Genomic DNA, 18,581 nt, shown 5'->3' on the forward strand with positions numbered 1-18,581 from the left:
AAAGGATGGGTAGGGACACATTTACACTCTAGTTAGAAGTGCACATTTGTATTTCATATATGGAAAGGACTCTGCACATACACACTATATAATAATCATAATCCCAATAAGCAGACACACTGATGAGAGTGTGCCCAAAGTCCCTGAGTTTGGCTCAGGAGAGATGGGATAATAAGAGAAAAGTATAGGAGACAACAAGGAGAGCCGCACCATGAATCTCACAGACAAGGCTTGCCACCCGGCCAAGGCTCCAGAATGACTGGCTGCCTCGGTCCTGATCCCTAAGAGGTGTGCTGGCAGGAGCCGAGAGGGAAGGCAGATTTTCCAGGGTACTAATCCTGCTTCCACAGGTTGTCAGATCTAAATAAAGTATAGTTTAAAGATTCGATTCCTGGGGCTAGGGAGACGGCTCAGTGGTTACGAGTACTTGCTATTCTCCCAGGGGAGCTGCATGAGCTTTGCAGCACTCAGGGCAAATGGCTCCAGGGCATCTGTCACCTCCGGCCTCATGTGCACATACCAACATGCAGATACACACACCTACACATAACTAAAACTAACAATTTTAAGAGAAAAGAAGATTCAATTCCTGTATCTGATCATCAGTGTCTTGGTACTCTGGTTACAGGGCTCCATATAAACTCTAGGCCAGACAGCCAGGGCTACTCTAATGAGAACTTATTTCCAAAAACAACAAACAAAACACCAACCAAAGCATTACTATAAAAATTACAGTACGTTAGTAATGCCTTCCCAAAGAACATGAGAGAATGAATCTTAAGTAAATTAATTAAATACAGCGTTCTTAGGTTTTCTAATACACTGCGGTTACCCTGACACCAGCAGAAGGAAAGAGTAGCAGGAAAGACGTGAACAAGGATGGGTGCTGGTGGAAGTGAAGCCCGACCAAGGCCAAGCTGACAGAGGCCCATCCTTCCCTTTAAAGTGCCCTCTGGCCAGGCGTGGTGGGGCACGCCTTTAGTCCCAACACTAGGGAGGCAGAGCTAGGCGGATCTCTGAGTTCCAGGCCAGCCTGGTCTACAGAGTGAGATCCAGGACAGGCACCAAAGCTACACAGAGAAACCCTGTCTGGAAAAACCATAAAAATAAAAAAAAAGCACCCTCTGCCTGCTGGACATGGACAGCACCTTTCTTCAAATGCCTCTGCACACATAAGAAGGTAGAAACTTCCATATGTTCTTTTTTATTATTTTTATCTTATTTTATGTGTTTGAGTGTTTTGCTTCCATGTATGTCTGTGCATGACATGCATGCAGTGCCCGCTGAGGCCAGAAGAGGATGTTGAGTCCCTTGGAACTGGAGTTACAGACAGTTGTGAGCCACCACCTGAGTGCTAAGAATTGTACCCAGGTCCTCTCCAAGAGCAGACACTGCTTTGAACTGCTGAGCCATCTCTCCAGCTGCCCATAATGTTCTCTTAAAGCAGTGGATCTCAACCTTCCTAATGCTGTAACCCTTTAATACAGTTTTTCATGTTGTGATGACCCCCAACCATAAAACTATTTCATAACTGTAATTTTGCTACTGTTATGAACTGTAATGTAAATATCTGATAAGCAGGATATCTGATATGCGACCCCTGTTAAAGGGTTGCTCAACCTCCAAGAGGTTTCGACCCACAGGTTATGAAGCACTTTTTTAAAGATTCTTGATTCAAGGACAGAAGCTGGGATTAATAGCTACATAAAAGAGGCTAAGAACGAAGGACTTGTCTCCAAGGCAACAACAGCTAACAACGAGTGAAACAAGGTAGCTCCTAACCCTTTCCACATCACCGTGTTTCTTCAGGTCTTTGATGATCACTGTGTCTACAAGGACCCCAGGGCTCTCTAAGTCCTCTAACTTGGAAGAGAGCGCAAACAAGGTTTCAAAGAACTGCAATTCTTGGAAAACAGGAGCTATATGCAGAACTGTGTACACATTTATATCAGAATTTCAATGCAAAACAGCACAGTCATCATGTAGTTTCTTCTTTCTAATTCAGAGACTTGTTTTGTAGTTCCCCTAAAAAGGAGGTGTGCACCTGCTCCTGGATCTCTGAGGAGATCGCCACAGTTACAGTTTACTGTAGAGCAGATGTAGTTGAAGGAAGTTCAGCTCAACCCCATCAGCTGGCCTCCATTCTCCACTTAAGTAAGTGTCTGGCGCATTTTCTGTTTCTCATTAGTCTCAGCCTCCGAGCCCGACACAAAGGCTACTATCTCCTCACTGTTTCTAAGCTATCCTTCTCTAAATGCCTGTCATTTCTACTAAATAGCATCAGGATCTGACCAAGAGAGTCAGGTGACACATTTTAAAAGATTTATTTTATGTATATGTATTAATGCTTTGCTACATGAATGTATGTGCACTACTCGTGTGCTTGTGTCTGAGGAGTTCACAAAAGGGCTACAGATTCCCTGAACTGGAGTTAGGGAAGGTTACAAGCTGCCACGTGAGTGCTAGGAACTGAGCCAGGGTTCTCTGAAAGAGCAGAGTGCTCTTAACTGCTGAGTCATCTCTCCAGTCCCAGAAGACAAATTTAAATCAAAATAATAAACACTACTACTGAATATGGGATGGAGTGGGGTGTGTGCCAGACAAGACACAAAGTTCATTCTTGGGATTATTTCTTTAAGCTTCACACACAACCCCACAGTTAGGCCCCTCAATTACTTTATACTGAGGAAACCAGCATCCATGAGGCTAATACCCTGGCACGGTCGGTCATTGGACATCTACTTCATACTCTGCTGTCTCCCTAAGGACTTAGGCCGCTCACTCCACTTTTCTGCACTTCTGTCAGTAGGAACCAAGATTACATATAACCAGATCCAACTGGCTAACACTGGTAGTCAGCTGAAACCTAAATGTCTTCCCAGGATGTAACCAAGCTTGACTTTTAACAAATGGCTGTGAGCCTGAGATGTGGAAGTGCCTCTGACTGAGTCCCTTGAATTTTCTTCTATTTGTTTATCTTGCAGTGCTGAGGATCAAACCCAGAGCCTTGCACAGGCTAGGCGAGTGCACTGTTCTGAGCTGGGCTGTATCCTTAGCCCAAGACTTGCTTGCTTTCTTCTCAGTGTCAATACTGCCTGGCAAAGAGGCTACATCAGATGCTTAACAACTAAATCTGTACAATGAATGTTTCCCCAACATAAATGCAAAACTTTATTTTCCATATTCTGTCTGAGCTAAGCTAGTACATACAACAGATGGTAATCCTCTTTATGCAAATGTATAAACCTTATGCAATTCCAATCTTTAAAAAACCCCACCAGGCCTTTTTAAGTCACTAGATAAATTCACTGTAAAATTACAAGGGAAACTAACTTTCTAAGAATAGAGATAAAGTCTAAAGATGAGTGCTGGTTTCTGTTGGGGATTCTTCCCTAGCACATCAGACCTATCACAGAGCTATAATAATGTACTAAATCGTGAAAAGTCAGAGAATGAGTAAATTAACAAAGAGTTCAGAAACTGACAAAGAATTCAATAATTCATTGGAGGTTGCAAAATACTGATTCTAATTCCCTTGGTGTGGTCTTCATTTAAATAAAGACGAGATGCCCCTCAACCACTCTGCTTCCCCAGGTTCAGTTTGTGAGAGATGGAGCCTATGGAAAAGCTCGACTCTTCCTCTGCCAGTCTCCAGAAGGAGCTGATGACCTTGCGTCATCTGAAAAATGACGTTTTGTTTTCTTTAAAAATTTACTGAGCAGGTGGAGGTGGCGAGTTGGCTCAGCCATTAAGATAACATACTGCTCTTCCAGAGAACCTGGAACACAGTTCCCAGCACCCTCTGTCTGATGGCTCACAACCACCTGTAACCTACTTCCAGGGGATCCAACGCCTCTGGGCAACTCCGTGCCCTCTACTCTTCTGCACACATCCACCCACACAGCATCACAGACAAAGCTTTCTGAAATGTGTAGAAAATCACTTGAGGTATAGGGTTTAAACATGTCTTTATGTGTTAAGGTTTATTAGCTGGGGTTAGTGGAGGAGTGCAAAGGGCCAAGCTCTTCACACTGGCTTCAAGTGCTATGAGGAAACTCTAAGATGATTCAATGGGAAACTGCTCAACAGTGTAGATCTACTGCTATCATCTGTGTGTGCCTGTGCACGTGTGTGTTCTCCCCTCGGATAACACACATGCATACACTTGCACACTGGAAATGGCTTCAGGGGAAACACAAGAGCGGCCGCCTCTGCATGTGTGAGTTAAGCTTTCTCTCTGTCCTTTGAGACAGGGTTTCTCTGTGTAGCCCTGGCTGTCCTGGGAACTTTTCTGTAGACCAGGCTGGTTCTGAACTCAGAGATCTGCCTACCTCTGTCTCTCCTTGCTGGGACTAAAGGCATGAGCCACCAGGCCAACTTAAAATGCTTTTTTATTTAAAAATTGTTAATAGGTGTTTGTGTATACATGTAAATGTAGGTGCCTGCTGAGACCAGGAGTGCTGAGTCCCCTGGAGCTTGCAGTCAGTCTTGAGGTGTGTGAGGCGGGTGCTAGGAACCAAAATCAGGTCCTTTGGAAGAGGAGTAAGTGCTCTTAATTAAATTTCTTCAGCCCCCATGGAAATCAAGTTCTATGTACAAATATTGTAAAGACAGTGGTATCGTGACTCTTCTTCAGCCCACAACCATGCCCTTAGTGTCCTATTTTCTAACCAAGTGCCCTTCATAAGCCCTTGTGCTTACATTACAATATATATATGTCTTTAAAGGGGCTAGAGTGTTAGCCCAGCAGTTAACAGCACTTGCTACTCTTACAGAGGACCAGGTTTGGTTCCCAGAACCCACATGGCAGCTCACAACCATCTATAACTCCAGTTCCAGGGGATCGGATCTGACACTCTTCTCCTCAAAGGGCACCAGGCACCCACATGGTGCACAAACATACATGCAGGCACAACACCCATATACATAAAATAAAAATAAAGCTTTCTGGAAACAGGTGGTTGGATCTCTGAGTTCAAGGCCAAACCTGGTCTACACAAAGTTCTAGGCCAAGGACTACATAGTGAGACATCTCAGTAATAATAATAATAATAATAATAGACTTTTAATAAACTCCAATTCTGCTTCATACTACTCATCCTGAAATTCTTTTCTGGGGTAAAGCCAAGGATCCAGCTTTATCTCAGTGGAAATCTGAAAATGACTCAGGCTGTCTCTGCCCTTGGTACAACTAACATTTCCTTTTTTTTTTGAGACAGGGTCTCACTAACCCTGAATATCTGATCCTCCTGTCTTTACCTCTGGAGTGCTGGGACTACAGGCATGCACCACTATGGCCGTGTATGGAGCGCTGGGGACTAAACCCAGAGCTCCGGCATGCTAGGAAAGCAAGCACTCTACTGCCCGAGTCACGCGCTCAGCAACACTTGACTTTCTATCCCCTACATTCTTGCCTATCTCTGTCACAGCAGCCCTGCTCCCCGGACCGTCTCCAGAGCACTGCAGTTCAGCCTGGCCATTGCTTGTAGACACCCCACAGTGCCTGCCTGCGGCCTCACTCCGCAGCATAGAGTTCCTGCAAGAGCGGCTGGTACTTGGCTGACTTGTCTTTTCAACTCTGCCTGAAAGCGATTAGAAGGCAGAAGCCTTATCCTGGCTTACAGTTTACAATGTCCAGCAAACAGCATTTGATAAATATTTGTTTAATAAATATGCATTCACTAAATCTAATAATTTTAAAAGATTAGAACTACAATCACCTGATAGTTGTATAACATTACCATTTAAAAAATAGGTCTTTAAAACATATTTGGGAGTGAATTGTTATTTAGCTTTGGTTTGTTCACCGTTTGAGATAGAGTAGTACCTATGGAGCTCAAGCTGGCCTTGAACTCATGATCCTCTTGCCTCAAGCCTCCTGAGAGGGTTTGCTATCATCCCTACTTTAGAATGCATCTTTATATAGAAAAGTTGAAAAGATGGTGGGTCCTTCACCCAATGTCCCCTAGTGTTTGTTACTTTTATATATAACCATGGCTCATTTGACAAAACTAAAAAAATCTGTAAAGACTATTACCTAAACTCTAGACTTTATTGGAATCTTACCAGCTTTTCCACTAAGTCGCTGTTTCTGTTCTAGAATCCAATCCAGGATCCCTCACTGCCTTTAGCAAGTACACTTTTATTAGCTCATTTGCAATTCCGACAGCCCATGAGGGAAATGTTATTCCCACTTCACTAAAGACACACAAGCCCCAGGACTATGCAGACAGGTGCTGTGCAACCAGCAGGCAGCAAAACCAACACTCCAACCCAGAGCTCGTGAGGTGGAAATACCGGGAAGAAGGAATTGAAGGGAGCCTGGTTCTCCTGGACGGAGGAAGAGGAGGGACCAAGGGCGGGGTGGGGAGGCACCAGGGCAGCTGAACAGCCGCTGGCTCCTGCAACTGTGAGTGTCTCACAAGGCTCTTCTGTGCTGTCGGTTAAACACTTCAGCTTCATGAATCACATTCATTCAGGAATAGGAAACCCTTGGGCCAAGAAAAAGATCAGGAATTGGACATTCTTTTTCTTCATCCCAGACAAGCCAGCCTAGCAATTGGCAAGCTCCAAGTTCAAAGAGAAAAAGAGAGAGGTGTCGGGAAGGGAGAGAGAGACAGAGAGAGAGATCTTGTCTTAAAATAAGGTGAAGAGCAAGTGAGGAAGGTACTCAACAGTGTCCTCTGGCCTACACACAAAGGCACATACACATGCATATATATATATATATATCTGTACACACATGAACACACATATGTAATCATACATGCACACACAAAGAATTTTTGTTTTAAAATAGGAGCTAGAGAAGACCTGAGTTTGGTTCCCAGCACCCCCATCAGACACCTCTAGCACATACCCACACACAGACATATGATTAAAAATAATAAAAACAGATGGGGTGGTGGCACAGGCCTTTAATCCCAGCATTTGGGAGGCAGAGGCAAGTGGATCCCTGTGGGTTTGAAGCCAGCCCGGTCTACATATCAAATTTCAGGCTAGCCAGAACTTCATAGTAATACCCTCTCCCAAAAACAAAACAACAACAATGAATCTTTAAGCAAAAAGAAAGAGTCAAGTTATATGAGAATGAAGGGAAAGGTGACGTACCACAGCTCCGTGCCTGACTGACGGTAAGATAGTCTTAATTAGCTAGAGTAGATGGATGTAACACCCACTGCCAGCATGCCTCTCAAAATTTCAAGTCTAAAATTTGTTTTTGAAAATTTTATGAACTTTCAAGGAGAAAAAGCAGCAAGGCAGAGCTAGCCACTTTAGACATTAAAAACATACTATGCCAGGGCTGGAGAGATGGTTCAACAGTTAAGAGTACTGGCACCTCTTCCAGAGGAGCGGGTTCAATTCCCAATACCACACGGCAGCGCACCACCATTTGTAACTCCAGACCTAAGGCATCTGCCTCCCTATAAAGAGGGCGCCAGGCAGCCATGTGGTGACAGACACCTGTAGGCAAAGCACAGATAAACATGAAATAAAAATTTTAAAAATATTATTCCAATCATCAAAGTAAGTGGAACTTACTCAAAACAAGAAAAAAAAATCTCACAGTATAAAAGAAAGGAGGAAGTGCTATGCTCTAAGGAAAAGCCACAGTGGAAGGTGCCTAACTAACACTCAGGGAGAACACGGCTCCAACACTTTAGAGGAAATTAATCTAGGGCTGGGTAGGTCAGTCGTACAGTATGTACACAGCATGCATCAGGCCAGGAGTTCAATCCCCAACACCAAAACAAAGCAAAATAAAAAAGAAATAGCAAGAATAAACCATGAGGTGGAACTTAACATTAACAGCATAAAAAACCAGAACAGTATTTACAAGGTTGGAGAAAAAAAATCTCATATACTACTTTGTGAAAGTTTTATGCAGCCTTGGACATAGAAGCAATCCTCTTAAAAGGAAATGGATCTCATTTTTAAAAATTCATATCCATTGACAAAAGAACTACACTAAAAACCTCCTTGCACACAGGGTCAGGAGAAGGGCCCCCTGCAACAGCTAGAATCCAGGAATCCAGGGCCAGCCGAGGTAACACAGCTAGAACTGTTTCTTTAAAAAAGTTCATGTTTCCCCCAAAACACGGCTGTATGCAAAGAAGGGCAGGTGCCGTCGGAGGTGGTGCATGACCGTCACCACAGCGCTTTCACGCAGAGGAAGAGTGCCACAGGTTCAAGGCCAGCCTGGTGTACAGTCTTCCAAGCTAGCTACTCTTATCTCAAAAACAAAACAAAACAAAAAATAGAGAACTACATAACAGTTGAGGAAGAATAGTTAAATAATGGATGGTTATTAACTATACTAGAAGTTATTATTTTAATTTGATTGAGATGGGGGTCTCATAGTCCCAGCTTCCCTTGAGTTCAGTTTATGTGGGGATAGAGATTGAACCCAGGGCCCATGCAAGCTAGGCAAGCACTCTACCAACTGTAGACGAGCTACACTCCCATCATGAAAACCACTTTAAAAAAGTAAACAGTGGGGCTGGAGAGAGAGAATGGCTAGTAGTTAAGAGTTCTGGTTTTTCCTAATGTCTTTCAGATGCATAAATACACCACACAACCAATAGGAGACTATTAAATTAATCTTGCATGCTTGGGAAAACTCTAGCAGGAGGCACAGTTAGCTACTCTTTCAGAGGACCAGAGTTCAGTTCCCAGCATCCACAGCAGGCTCACAATCACCAATAACTAACTCTAGGTCCAGGGGACCTGACATCTTTTTCTGGCCTGCTTGGGAACTCCCACACATGTGTGCGCATGGTCATAAAGATAAATGCACATGCCATTAATAAAAATAATCTTTTAAAAAGTAAATAAGGAGACCACACAGATAAATGGAAGCATGGATAAAAAAATAATGAAACAAAAACTAACAGCCATGCCTCATAATTAAATGATTCATACAGATAAAAGCTATGAGCTAGGCACCATGCCTCACACTCTGTATGCCCCCTCCCAACCCTTCATGTGCTTTATATGGCTTATTACTTATAACAACACACAAGATACACACTCTGGCCCTAATTTTATAAATGAGAAAACAAAGTCCCAGCAAGTAAGTCACTGAGTCTTAAACATACTATGTATAGGGAGTCTAGATCCCACCACAGCCTGTATAACCACTGTGCATGGAAATCACATTTAAGGCAGCTGTAACAGATGAAAATTTTTGGTGAAATTTTCAATAAAAAAATCAGACAGTAAATCACTGTGCACACAGCCCAATGAGGTGCTAAGCCACCAGTCTTTCTCAGTCCCCTTTCTTCTAAAACTTAGAAACAAGGCATTGATATAGACAGGCTTCCATCCACTCTCATGTTATAAAAATGGGTATTCTACAGTTGTAATAGTGTGAAAAAGCCAGCTGGAACTGGGCCCTAATGTCATTATATGCATAAGTACAAATCACAGGCAACAGGAGGCTGTTAAATTAATCTTGTATGCCTGTGAAAACTCCAGCAGGAGACACAGCTCCTACACTGCCATCCTGGAAGTGGTCCTCACAGGCCTAACATGAAGAGATGGAGACATCCTCACTCACGTCCTACGCTGCCAAGACGGGGGCGCCCCTGCCTAGTAGCAGTCTAGCTTTCTGTAGGCCAGGCTGCCTGCAAGGTCAAGATGAAGTGTCATCACTGCAGAAAGGCAGAGGCAGAGGCCAAGGCCTTTGTGTTTTAGCAGACAGGAGCTGCCCTTTGAAGCTGGGTTTTAGGAATGGTTTGGGCATTCAGACACACTGCCATAAAACATGTCCAGGGTTAACCGTCTGGAGCTAGACACACGTGGCTGTTTAAAGACATGGTGGGAATCTAGCTCATAAGCTAGAACACAATGTTCTGGAGATAAAGACAAGAAGCAAAGGTACCTAAAGCTAAATACAAAGCAAATAAAAGTCTGTTGATATCCCAGAAGAGCTGGAAAGATGGCTCAGTGGTTAAACACTCATATTGCTCTTGCAGAGAACCTGGGTTCAATTCTAAGCGCCCACATCAGGAGGCTTATAATCATCTGTAACTCTACATCCTAGGGGAATCCAATGCCTCTGATCTCTGTGGGCATTTGCACTAATGAACATGCTCACACAAAGACACTAAACCCCCACATTTTGAAAATTTTTAAAATCTTTAAATATCCATGAAGACTGACTCAAAGACCATCATCACCACGTGAAGTCAATTTATCAGCAGCTTCTATAAAAGCAGAGAGGGTGGAAGGACATAGCTATCATGGTAATGTGGAGCCCCGGAAGGTTAGTGACTGGTGGGCCAGCCACTGCATCAGGAGACTGCTTCTTTGTGTCACCCGGCTAGTGTGTACAAGGGGTTTCAGGGTGCCAAGGTCGGTGTCCAGCAGGGCTACTGCCAGCTTCTCTACAAACGACTGTTTTCGAAGAAGAGCATGTTTGCTGCTGCTCAGAGAGCTGTGTACGGCTCTGTGGAACAGTCCACAGCCATTCGCTTGCCGCCCTTCGTGCAGATGGAAAGGATGTGGTAGCTGGACCCTGAGCACTGGGCATGCTGAGACAGCAGATGCTGGGACTCCACAGCAGCAGTGAGCTCATCCAAGAGGTTCATGGGGAGCCGCTTAACTGACTTCTTTCAGGCAGGTCCCCAAGTCCAGGAAGGAAGTGGAGTCATGCTCCAGGTTTGCTGCTTTTTCTTACCGTTCCTGTTACACATTCAGATAACCGGCAACATTAGCCACAGAGGGGCTCTGAAGCCCCACATGCTGCTTCCAGAGAACTGAAATCCATGACAGAGAAACCCAAAGAAAGTGCCACTCAATCAGTCTGTCCCACACAGGCCAGTAACGCTGTCACAACAACAAACTATGCTGCTGCGTCTTCATGTCACACCTCTGCAATCACAAACAGGCATCTATAAAAGTCATTTCCATCTAACTCCCAACTGGAATTACACTCCCCTATCTACAGTCGTGGAAGCAATGTCCACGTCTCCTTCCATTGGCTCCAAATGAAAACAAATGACCAAATGACCTGTTGTCACTAAAGACTTAACAGTCCTCAAGAACTTCAGAAAATGACTGTTTGCCTCCATGAGACAGAAATGGGATGAAAATGATTTACTTTGTAGCAGGCTCTCCCTTCCCGAGTACAGAGAAAGAGTCAAGTGCAGAAAAGCTCCTGGGTCCCCGTGGAGAGGACCAAGTGTCTCTTCTCCAGTGGTGTCCATGCTGGAATGGTGACAGCAGCACCTGGTGGGGACTTAGCACCTGTCAGCATCTCAGCCCCTCGAATGCTGCCGTCTTCTCACTCAGCTCTCAGGGCAAACTCAGTCTTGTCTTTTCCCTAGTTGACAAACTCCCTAAATAGGGAATTTTTTTTTCTTCAAATATGTCAGGTATAAATAAGATACCTAAGGCTGAGTGTAGTAGCCCTCTCCTTCCATGCTAGCACTTGGGGGAGTGGTAGGCATACCCTATGTGTTTGAAGCTAGTTTGGTCTACACAGTGAGTCCCAGGCCAGCCAGTGCTACAGTGTGACCCTGCCTCAAAAAAATAACACAACAGGACTGGGGACGTGGCCCAGTGGTTAAGTGTTCTTACAAAGGATCTGGGTTCAGTTCTCATCACATTGGGTGCCTCATAACAGCTGTAACTCTAGTTTGAGGGAATACATCACCCTCTTCTGGCCTCCAATAGCATCTGCATGTGTGTAGTACACATATATACCCTCAGACATACACACACATATACACATAAAAACTTAACTAAATAAATCTTTTTTTAAACCCAAATGAAATCCAATGTTGATAAATTAATCAAAAAGCATACTTTTTAAAAATTTTCTTACAAAGGAATATTTTGTTTCTCATTTTTATTTTCTGAGACAGAATTTCATGTATCCCAGGCTGGCCTTGAACTTGTCATGTGGCCAAAGATGACCTTTAACTTCTGATCCTCCTCTACATCTCAAGTGCTGGGATCATAGGCATGCATACTTAAGTCAGTTTTAAAAGGTGCTAAAGACTGAGCCCAGGTCTGCCTCATGCACGCTAGATAAAGACTCTACCAATTGAGCCACAAGCCCAGGCCCAAGGACTATTTTAGGCATGCATGGGAACAAGGAGAATAAGCCTGGCTGTCCAGAAAAAGCCAGAGGGCAACGAGGACGGACGGGTCAATGGAAAAGCAATGGACTCAAATTCACACCAGTGCTGGTGTCTCTCTCACTCCACTATACTCTGGCCCAGAAGGCAATGCCCTGAGTGCACACAGGACAGGCGAGGGCCTCCTGCGAGGGCCCGGCTGACGCTGGGTGTCATCACTCACCTGTGCCATTGGCTAAGCCACAGGTGCTGGGGTTCTTCCCAGGCTGGCGGTGCCGGGTCCTAGCACCGGGGCTTTGGTCAGTGGTGGTGGTTGTTCTGGCTGAGCCGCCTGAATGTCTGTGCGTTCTGGGGGTTCAGAGGAGAAAGCAGACCGACATAAGACACTGTGAGAAAGAAAGACACTTCCCCTCTCTTGCTATTTATCAGAAACAAGACCTGCAGTCACTCCAGCTCTGCACTCAACAGGAGCTGGCTCCGAGCAGAGACCCAGAGAAGCTTCCTTCTTGGTAAAAGCCCAAAAGGCAGCTTTGTGCAAACTTTTCCACTTGAAGTAAACAAATCTAGAGTAAATCACCCCCACATCTGAAATAACTGGCAAAATACCCTGTGACCATCACATTATTTTTACTGGGCTTAAATGTTAGAAATAACAAGAATCCTTGGACAGGCAGTAGATGAAACAGTCCTCCCCTTAGATAAAAAGGCCCCAAACTTACACAAATCAATATTCTCTACAGCTGGAAAGAGAATTAAGCAGCATGAACCAGTGTACATGTTGGGACATCAGCCCTAGAGAACTCAACAGCTCTCCAGGTGAGTGAAAGCGACACAGAAGTGGACTTCAGGAGGACTCTGGCAGAAGAAACTGGCTGACATTTTCTCAGAGCACAAAACAACGACGGAAAATGTGTTTTCGAGCTTGTAGAGTTCCTCCACTCCACTCAATGAAAGCATCTAGGCCTCTCTGCCTTCGGTTTCCATCTTTAGCTAACAAACATTACTGGTATGCCCGTAGTCTTTATTTAATTTGCAACGACTAGATGGTTTAAATGCCATCTACTGAATAAAGACAGGTCTGGTTCTTTCCAGGCAAGGAACCAAAGTCTGAGAGAACAATTTACACAAAGACCAGCAACAGCAGAACTGATCACAGTGACCCCAGAGGAAAACCCTAGTCACTGAGTTACACCACCATGACCTGAGCCTTGCACATTAACGCACCCTCACACTCAGCGTGGCCGCTCTGACGGTGGCTCTCTTGCCCACTTACAGGTATGGAAAGAAACAACAGGAAGGTCTAGAGAAGACATTCCCGTGCGGCCCCTCCTTGGCTGGAGGATGGTGGTGGGATGGGTAGACCTTTGTTGACTTTCTGGAGCTACTTTCCCCCAGTCACTGAGCAAGTGGCAAGACTTGATCTCTAACAGAGTTCCTTGCTAGAGGAACACCCACCAGAGTCCCCCTGCTACTGAAAGCATCTCTCCAGCAGGCTGGGACAGGCCTGCAGCACAGTGAACAGTTGGTTTTGGGGGTGGGTGGGTTATAAACCATCCTACCACCTACTTTCTCAGTAACAGGTTCTTTTCGGTTTTTTCAAGACAGCGTTTCTCTATATAGCCCTGGCTGTCCTGGAACTCACTCTGTAGACAAGGCTGGCCTCCAACTCAAAGATCTGCCTGCCTCTGCCTCCCGAGTACAGGGATTAAAGGCATGTGCCACCATGCCTGGCTTTCAGTAACGGACTCTAGTGACAAGATGGACATAAGCCATAACACCAATGGTGATTATCTTGGAAGCTGGGACTAGGGTCACTTTGTTTCTGCTGTTTGCATTCTTAGACTTTTCCAGCTTCCTTCTCTGAGCTTGAGTACTTCTGATAAGGAAAAGAACCCATCAACGTTTTTTAGAGAGAAGCAACAGTTGTTCTTGGGCTATCCAGTGTGTGCGTGTGTGCGTGTGCGTGTGCGTGTGCGTGTGCGTGTGCGTGTGTGTGTGTGTGTGTGTGTGTAGAACTAGATGTGACAGCACACATCTGTGATGCCAGTACTCAGTTCTAGGCCATCCTGCTCTACAAAGTGAGTTCCAGGGAAGCCAAGGCCACACAGCAAGACCTTGTCTCAAAAAATAAAACAAAACAAACAAACAAATAAATACAGTGAGAGTTACTGAGAACAAGAGAGACCCCAAGACCTAGCAAACTCTGGGGTCCATACTACCTAAAACCAGTGCAGTTGTTGAAAGTTAAGAGAGGATTCGGTCTGGCTTTCCCATTCCGTCTTATTTTTGCCTGTACTAATTTCATAAATCAAAAGCTGTCAGCCATACTCGGTCAAAGGGAAGGATTTTAAGGCCCCCACTTCAGGGGAAGAACTGTCACCGTGACGCCCTTCACTACAGCCGCTCATCAAAGGCAGACTGCAGACCCAGCTCCAGAGGGAAGGCAGTGTTCAGCAACTGTCCAGCACAGCTCAGTGTATGCGTGTGCTGGGGGCAGAGAGCTTGAGACATGAAATTGGTTAATAAAGGTTTACTCTAACCAAGAATCTCCTTACAAGGACAAAACAGGCCTCCCAGGTTTGGAACCCACAGCCTTCAGGGTAGGCCTCTGTCCCTCAGGGGAGCAGAAGCAGACACATGGGCTTTGACAAACCCTGACTTCTTCCGGGGCCAAGGTTCCTCGTCACTCTGTAGAGCAGCTGGATGTGGACAAGAGGGTGGGGCTCACGGCTCTCCTGGCTCCTCCCCACCTCTCTTCCACGAAAGGGCATGTGGTCAGAGTTGAGAGGGAATACTTTCAGAAATGTTTAACCACTAATGATAGCAGCTTACCCGGAATGACAGGCTGGAGCAGAGCCGGGATTAGCCCATAAACCAGGGGCAGCTGGGAGCACTTTGCATGAATTGCTGCCTCCCTGCCGAGGAAGCCAACTGCCACCACCTCCCCCAGATATGAAACACACGCACACGCACACGCACACGCACACACTTTCCCTCCCCACCTCTTCTCTTTCTCCCTCCACCCCTTCTCCCTCTTCTTACCCTTGTATTAACTTTAAAGTAAGACCCTCTCAGGGAGGACAAGGCCTCACTAATTGAGGAAAATCTCTTCAGCAGTTTCCTCTCCTGGCTTGCTCACTCAACCCTTAAAAGATGCGATTGTGTCGTGATTACAAACTGGCCCCCTCGCTGAAACCACACACCACAGGCCAAAATAGCGCTGGGACAGACTCAAGGCAATGGGGAGGAGATGAGCTGGCCTCTGCCACAGGCAGCCTGGCTTCAGCTCTGCCAATGACTTCAACCTTGGCTTCATCCCCCTCCACACTGTGGGGGCAAGGAGGTTCTATGAAGGCCCCCAGGCAGTGAGGAGAGGGCTGAACCACCATGCTAGTCAGGCCAAACTCCACAATGGTTTCGAGTTGCCTAGTTACAGAAACTGAGCTCTGTTTCTGTCAAGTCCTTCCTTGAATGTTGGTAATGTCTTCACCTCAGTTCCTCCCTCAGGAGCTAAAGCAACCAAGCAGTCAAGGCCAGAGCTTAGGATTCTCTCCACACTCCTCGAAGTGGTTCTGAAGCAGAAGAAGTCTCAAGCAACAGCTCTTAGCTCTCATCTCAATCCTGAAACTTTGTCTGTACCCTAACTACAACATCTTGGATGCCTTGGGACATCTTGTCTCACCCTTCATGTTGATCATTCAACCATTACCTCTGACGGCCAGTCCGGACCCCAGTGAGCTGCAGTCCTGCTCCAACACAAGTGTATAGCTATAATGCTACTGTGACACACTGTTCTCCCAAAGACACTGTCACAAATGAAAGCATGGCGCCCTGGAGAGGTAGCTTGGTAATGAAGAGCACTGGTCGCTCCTCCAGAGGCCCCAGGTTTGATTCCCCAGCACTGACCCAGCAGCTCCCAACTGACTGCAACTCTAGTCCAGAGGGATCTGACACTCTCTCCTGGCCTCCTTGGTTGGGCACCAGGCACACATGTGGTGCACAAACATACATGCAGGCACTTACACATACACATTAAATAACAACTATTAATTAAAAAGTAAGTTTTGAAAAAGAACGAAAAGATGGGCCAGCAAGACAGCTCAGCAGGTAAAGCACTTGCCCTGCAAGCCTGATAACCCGAGTTGGTGCCCCCAACCCATGTAACGGTGAAAGGAGAGAACAGACACACACACACACACACACACACACACACACACACACACACACACACACACAAATAAAAAAAAATTAGAGGAATTGGACTAGAGAGATGCTCAGCAGTTAAGAGCACTTGCTGCTCTTCCAGAGGCCCCGAGTTCAGCTCCCAGCACTATCAGTCTGCTCACAAGTGTCTCTAACTCCAGCTCCAGGAGCTCTGATGCCTCTGGCCTCCGCCAGCACCTGCACTTATTATACACAAACCCACATGTAAATACACACCTCACATAATTAAAAAATAAGTCTTAAAACATTAAATTAAGCTGGGCAGTGGTGGGGCACAACTTTAGTCCCAGCACTTGGGAGGCAGAGGCAGGTGGATCTCTGTGAGTTTGAGGCCTATCCTGGTCTACAGAGCAAGTTCTAGGACAGCCAGGGCTACACAGAGAAACCCTGTCACAAAAACAAACACAACAAACCATTAAATTTAAAAAAGACAGTCCACAGACTGCAAATGCAGAACTACAAGAGGACTTCCCTATAAAACACAAAGTCTCAAACTAAAAAATAAGCTAGCCCGGTATTTTACAGTAAAAGGTGTGGACAGACTCTTCATCAAAGATCTGCAGACACCGAGTGAACACAAGCATGAGACCCAGCACCCCGAATTCTTAGGAATTGCAAATTAAAACAACAATAAGGTATTTCTGTTGTTTTGTTGTGGTTTGCGTTTCCTGCTTTTATTTTGAGACAGAGTCTCACTCTGTGGACAGGGCTGGCCTCGAAAACGAAGATCCAACCGCCTCTGCCTCCCGAGTACTGGGATTAAAGGCGTGCCCAGCTTACTTCATAACTTAAAAATAATAATGATAGCCGGGCGGTGGTGGCGCACGCCTTTAATCCCAGCACTCGGGAGGCAGAGCCAGGCGGATCTCTGTGAGTTCGAGGCCAGCCTGGGCTACCAAGTGAGTCCCAGGAAAGGCGCAAAGCTACACAGAGAAACCCTGTCTCGAAAAACCAAAAAAAAAAAAAAAAAAAAAAAAAAAAAAAAAAAAAAATAATAATGATAATAATTTGGATATTTCAGCCACTGCAGAACTATCCCACTAACTGAGAAAAAAAAGTAAGCACACATTTTAGAGGGCAGGTAACTGGCAGTGAGAGAATACCACATACACAGAAGGATTTGACAGGATTGTGATTTAGGCAACTCCAGATGCCAAGCACACTGGTCTATCTCAGCAGGAGACCTGGAACATGAGGTTATTTTGTTTGTTTGTTTTCCCAGACAGCGTTTCTCTGTGTAGCTTTGGCGCCTGTCCTAGATCTTGCTCTGTAGACCAGGCTGGCCTCGAACTCACAGAGATCCGCCTGGCCCTGCCTCCAGAGTGCTGAGATTAAAGGCTTGTGCCGCCACCGCCCAGCGGAACATGAGGTTCTTTGACCTCAGACCTGCTCACTGGAGCAGGAAAGAGAAGTTTAAGAAGCTAACAACCGATGGCTTTCCTCCAACTTAACGGAACAAGCACAGACGCTAAACCATCCTAATCAGCTTATCCGATCTGTGGGATCAGACTCAACACCCCCTGAGAGCCCTGGAATCAAGAGGCCACCTGCTCACCACACTGTCCTCACCTCAGACTCTTAGCTGGTCATTGTCTTTTAATAGCAGCATGGGAAAAAAATTTAAATGGTGCTGGCCCAGTTTCCAGTAAGACAGAATCAGCAAGAAATGGGCACTTAAAATAGAAGTAGGGGAGACAGAAAGAAGGGACAGAGAGGCAGAGGGAGGGAGGCAAAGGGTGATGGAGAAGCAGCACCTCCACCACGTCAAGAGGCGTCTATGGGCAAGCCTACTCTCCCCACACTCTTCTAAAAGCTCCTCACTCAAGCACAGATTTAAAAAAGAAAAAAGGGAGGTGGGGAGGTGGGGAGGGGGAGATGTGAATGGAGAGCGGCACAATTATAGCTCAAATGAGACCATCTGAGTCATTCCCAGAGTGGTTTCTGGCTCCATTCTACACCCTAGCTCTAAGCTGCCAGCCTCAGAAACGACAGGGAAAAGCAGAGAGAAGACCCTGCCAAGTCCATTCTAAATCACAGGAAGACAAGCGACTGCCTTTTGCTCAGCCGGGAGGAGACAGGGAAAAGCAGAGAGAAGACCCTGCCAAGTCCATTCTAAATCACAGGAAGACAAGCGACTGCCTTTTGCTCAGCCGGGAGGAGACAGCAATCCGCCAGTGACTGCTACTTTCTTGGACTAAGTTCATCCTAAGAGAGAATTGATTGCTCCACATCTACTCTAATTCCAGGTCATATACTGGGCTTCACTGATCA

General features: G+C 45.7%; 1 protein-coding gene across 1 annotated transcript in view; it reads right to left on the reverse strand.

The window, feature by feature from the left end:
• The window catches only part of Wwp2 (WW domain containing E3 ubiquitin protein ligase 2), a 129,231-nt gene that overhangs the window by 44,571 nt on the left and 66,079 nt on the right, over positions 1-18,581 (reverse strand). Inside the window, exon 7 of the mRNA XM_052726749.1 lies at positions 12,310-12,434. Within this exon, the coding sequence (XP_052582709.1) occupies positions 12,310-12,434 (125 nt within the window). The remainder of the gene's footprint in view (positions 1-12,309; positions 12,435-18,581) is intronic.

This window comes from Peromyscus californicus, unplaced genomic scaffold (assembly GCF_007827085.1).
Source record: "Peromyscus californicus insignis strain IS unplaced genomic scaffold, ASM782708v3 Scaffold_8__1_contigs__length_139910024, whole genome shotgun sequence".
Taxonomy (NCBI): Eukaryota; Metazoa; Chordata; class Mammalia; order Rodentia; family Cricetidae; genus Peromyscus; species Peromyscus californicus.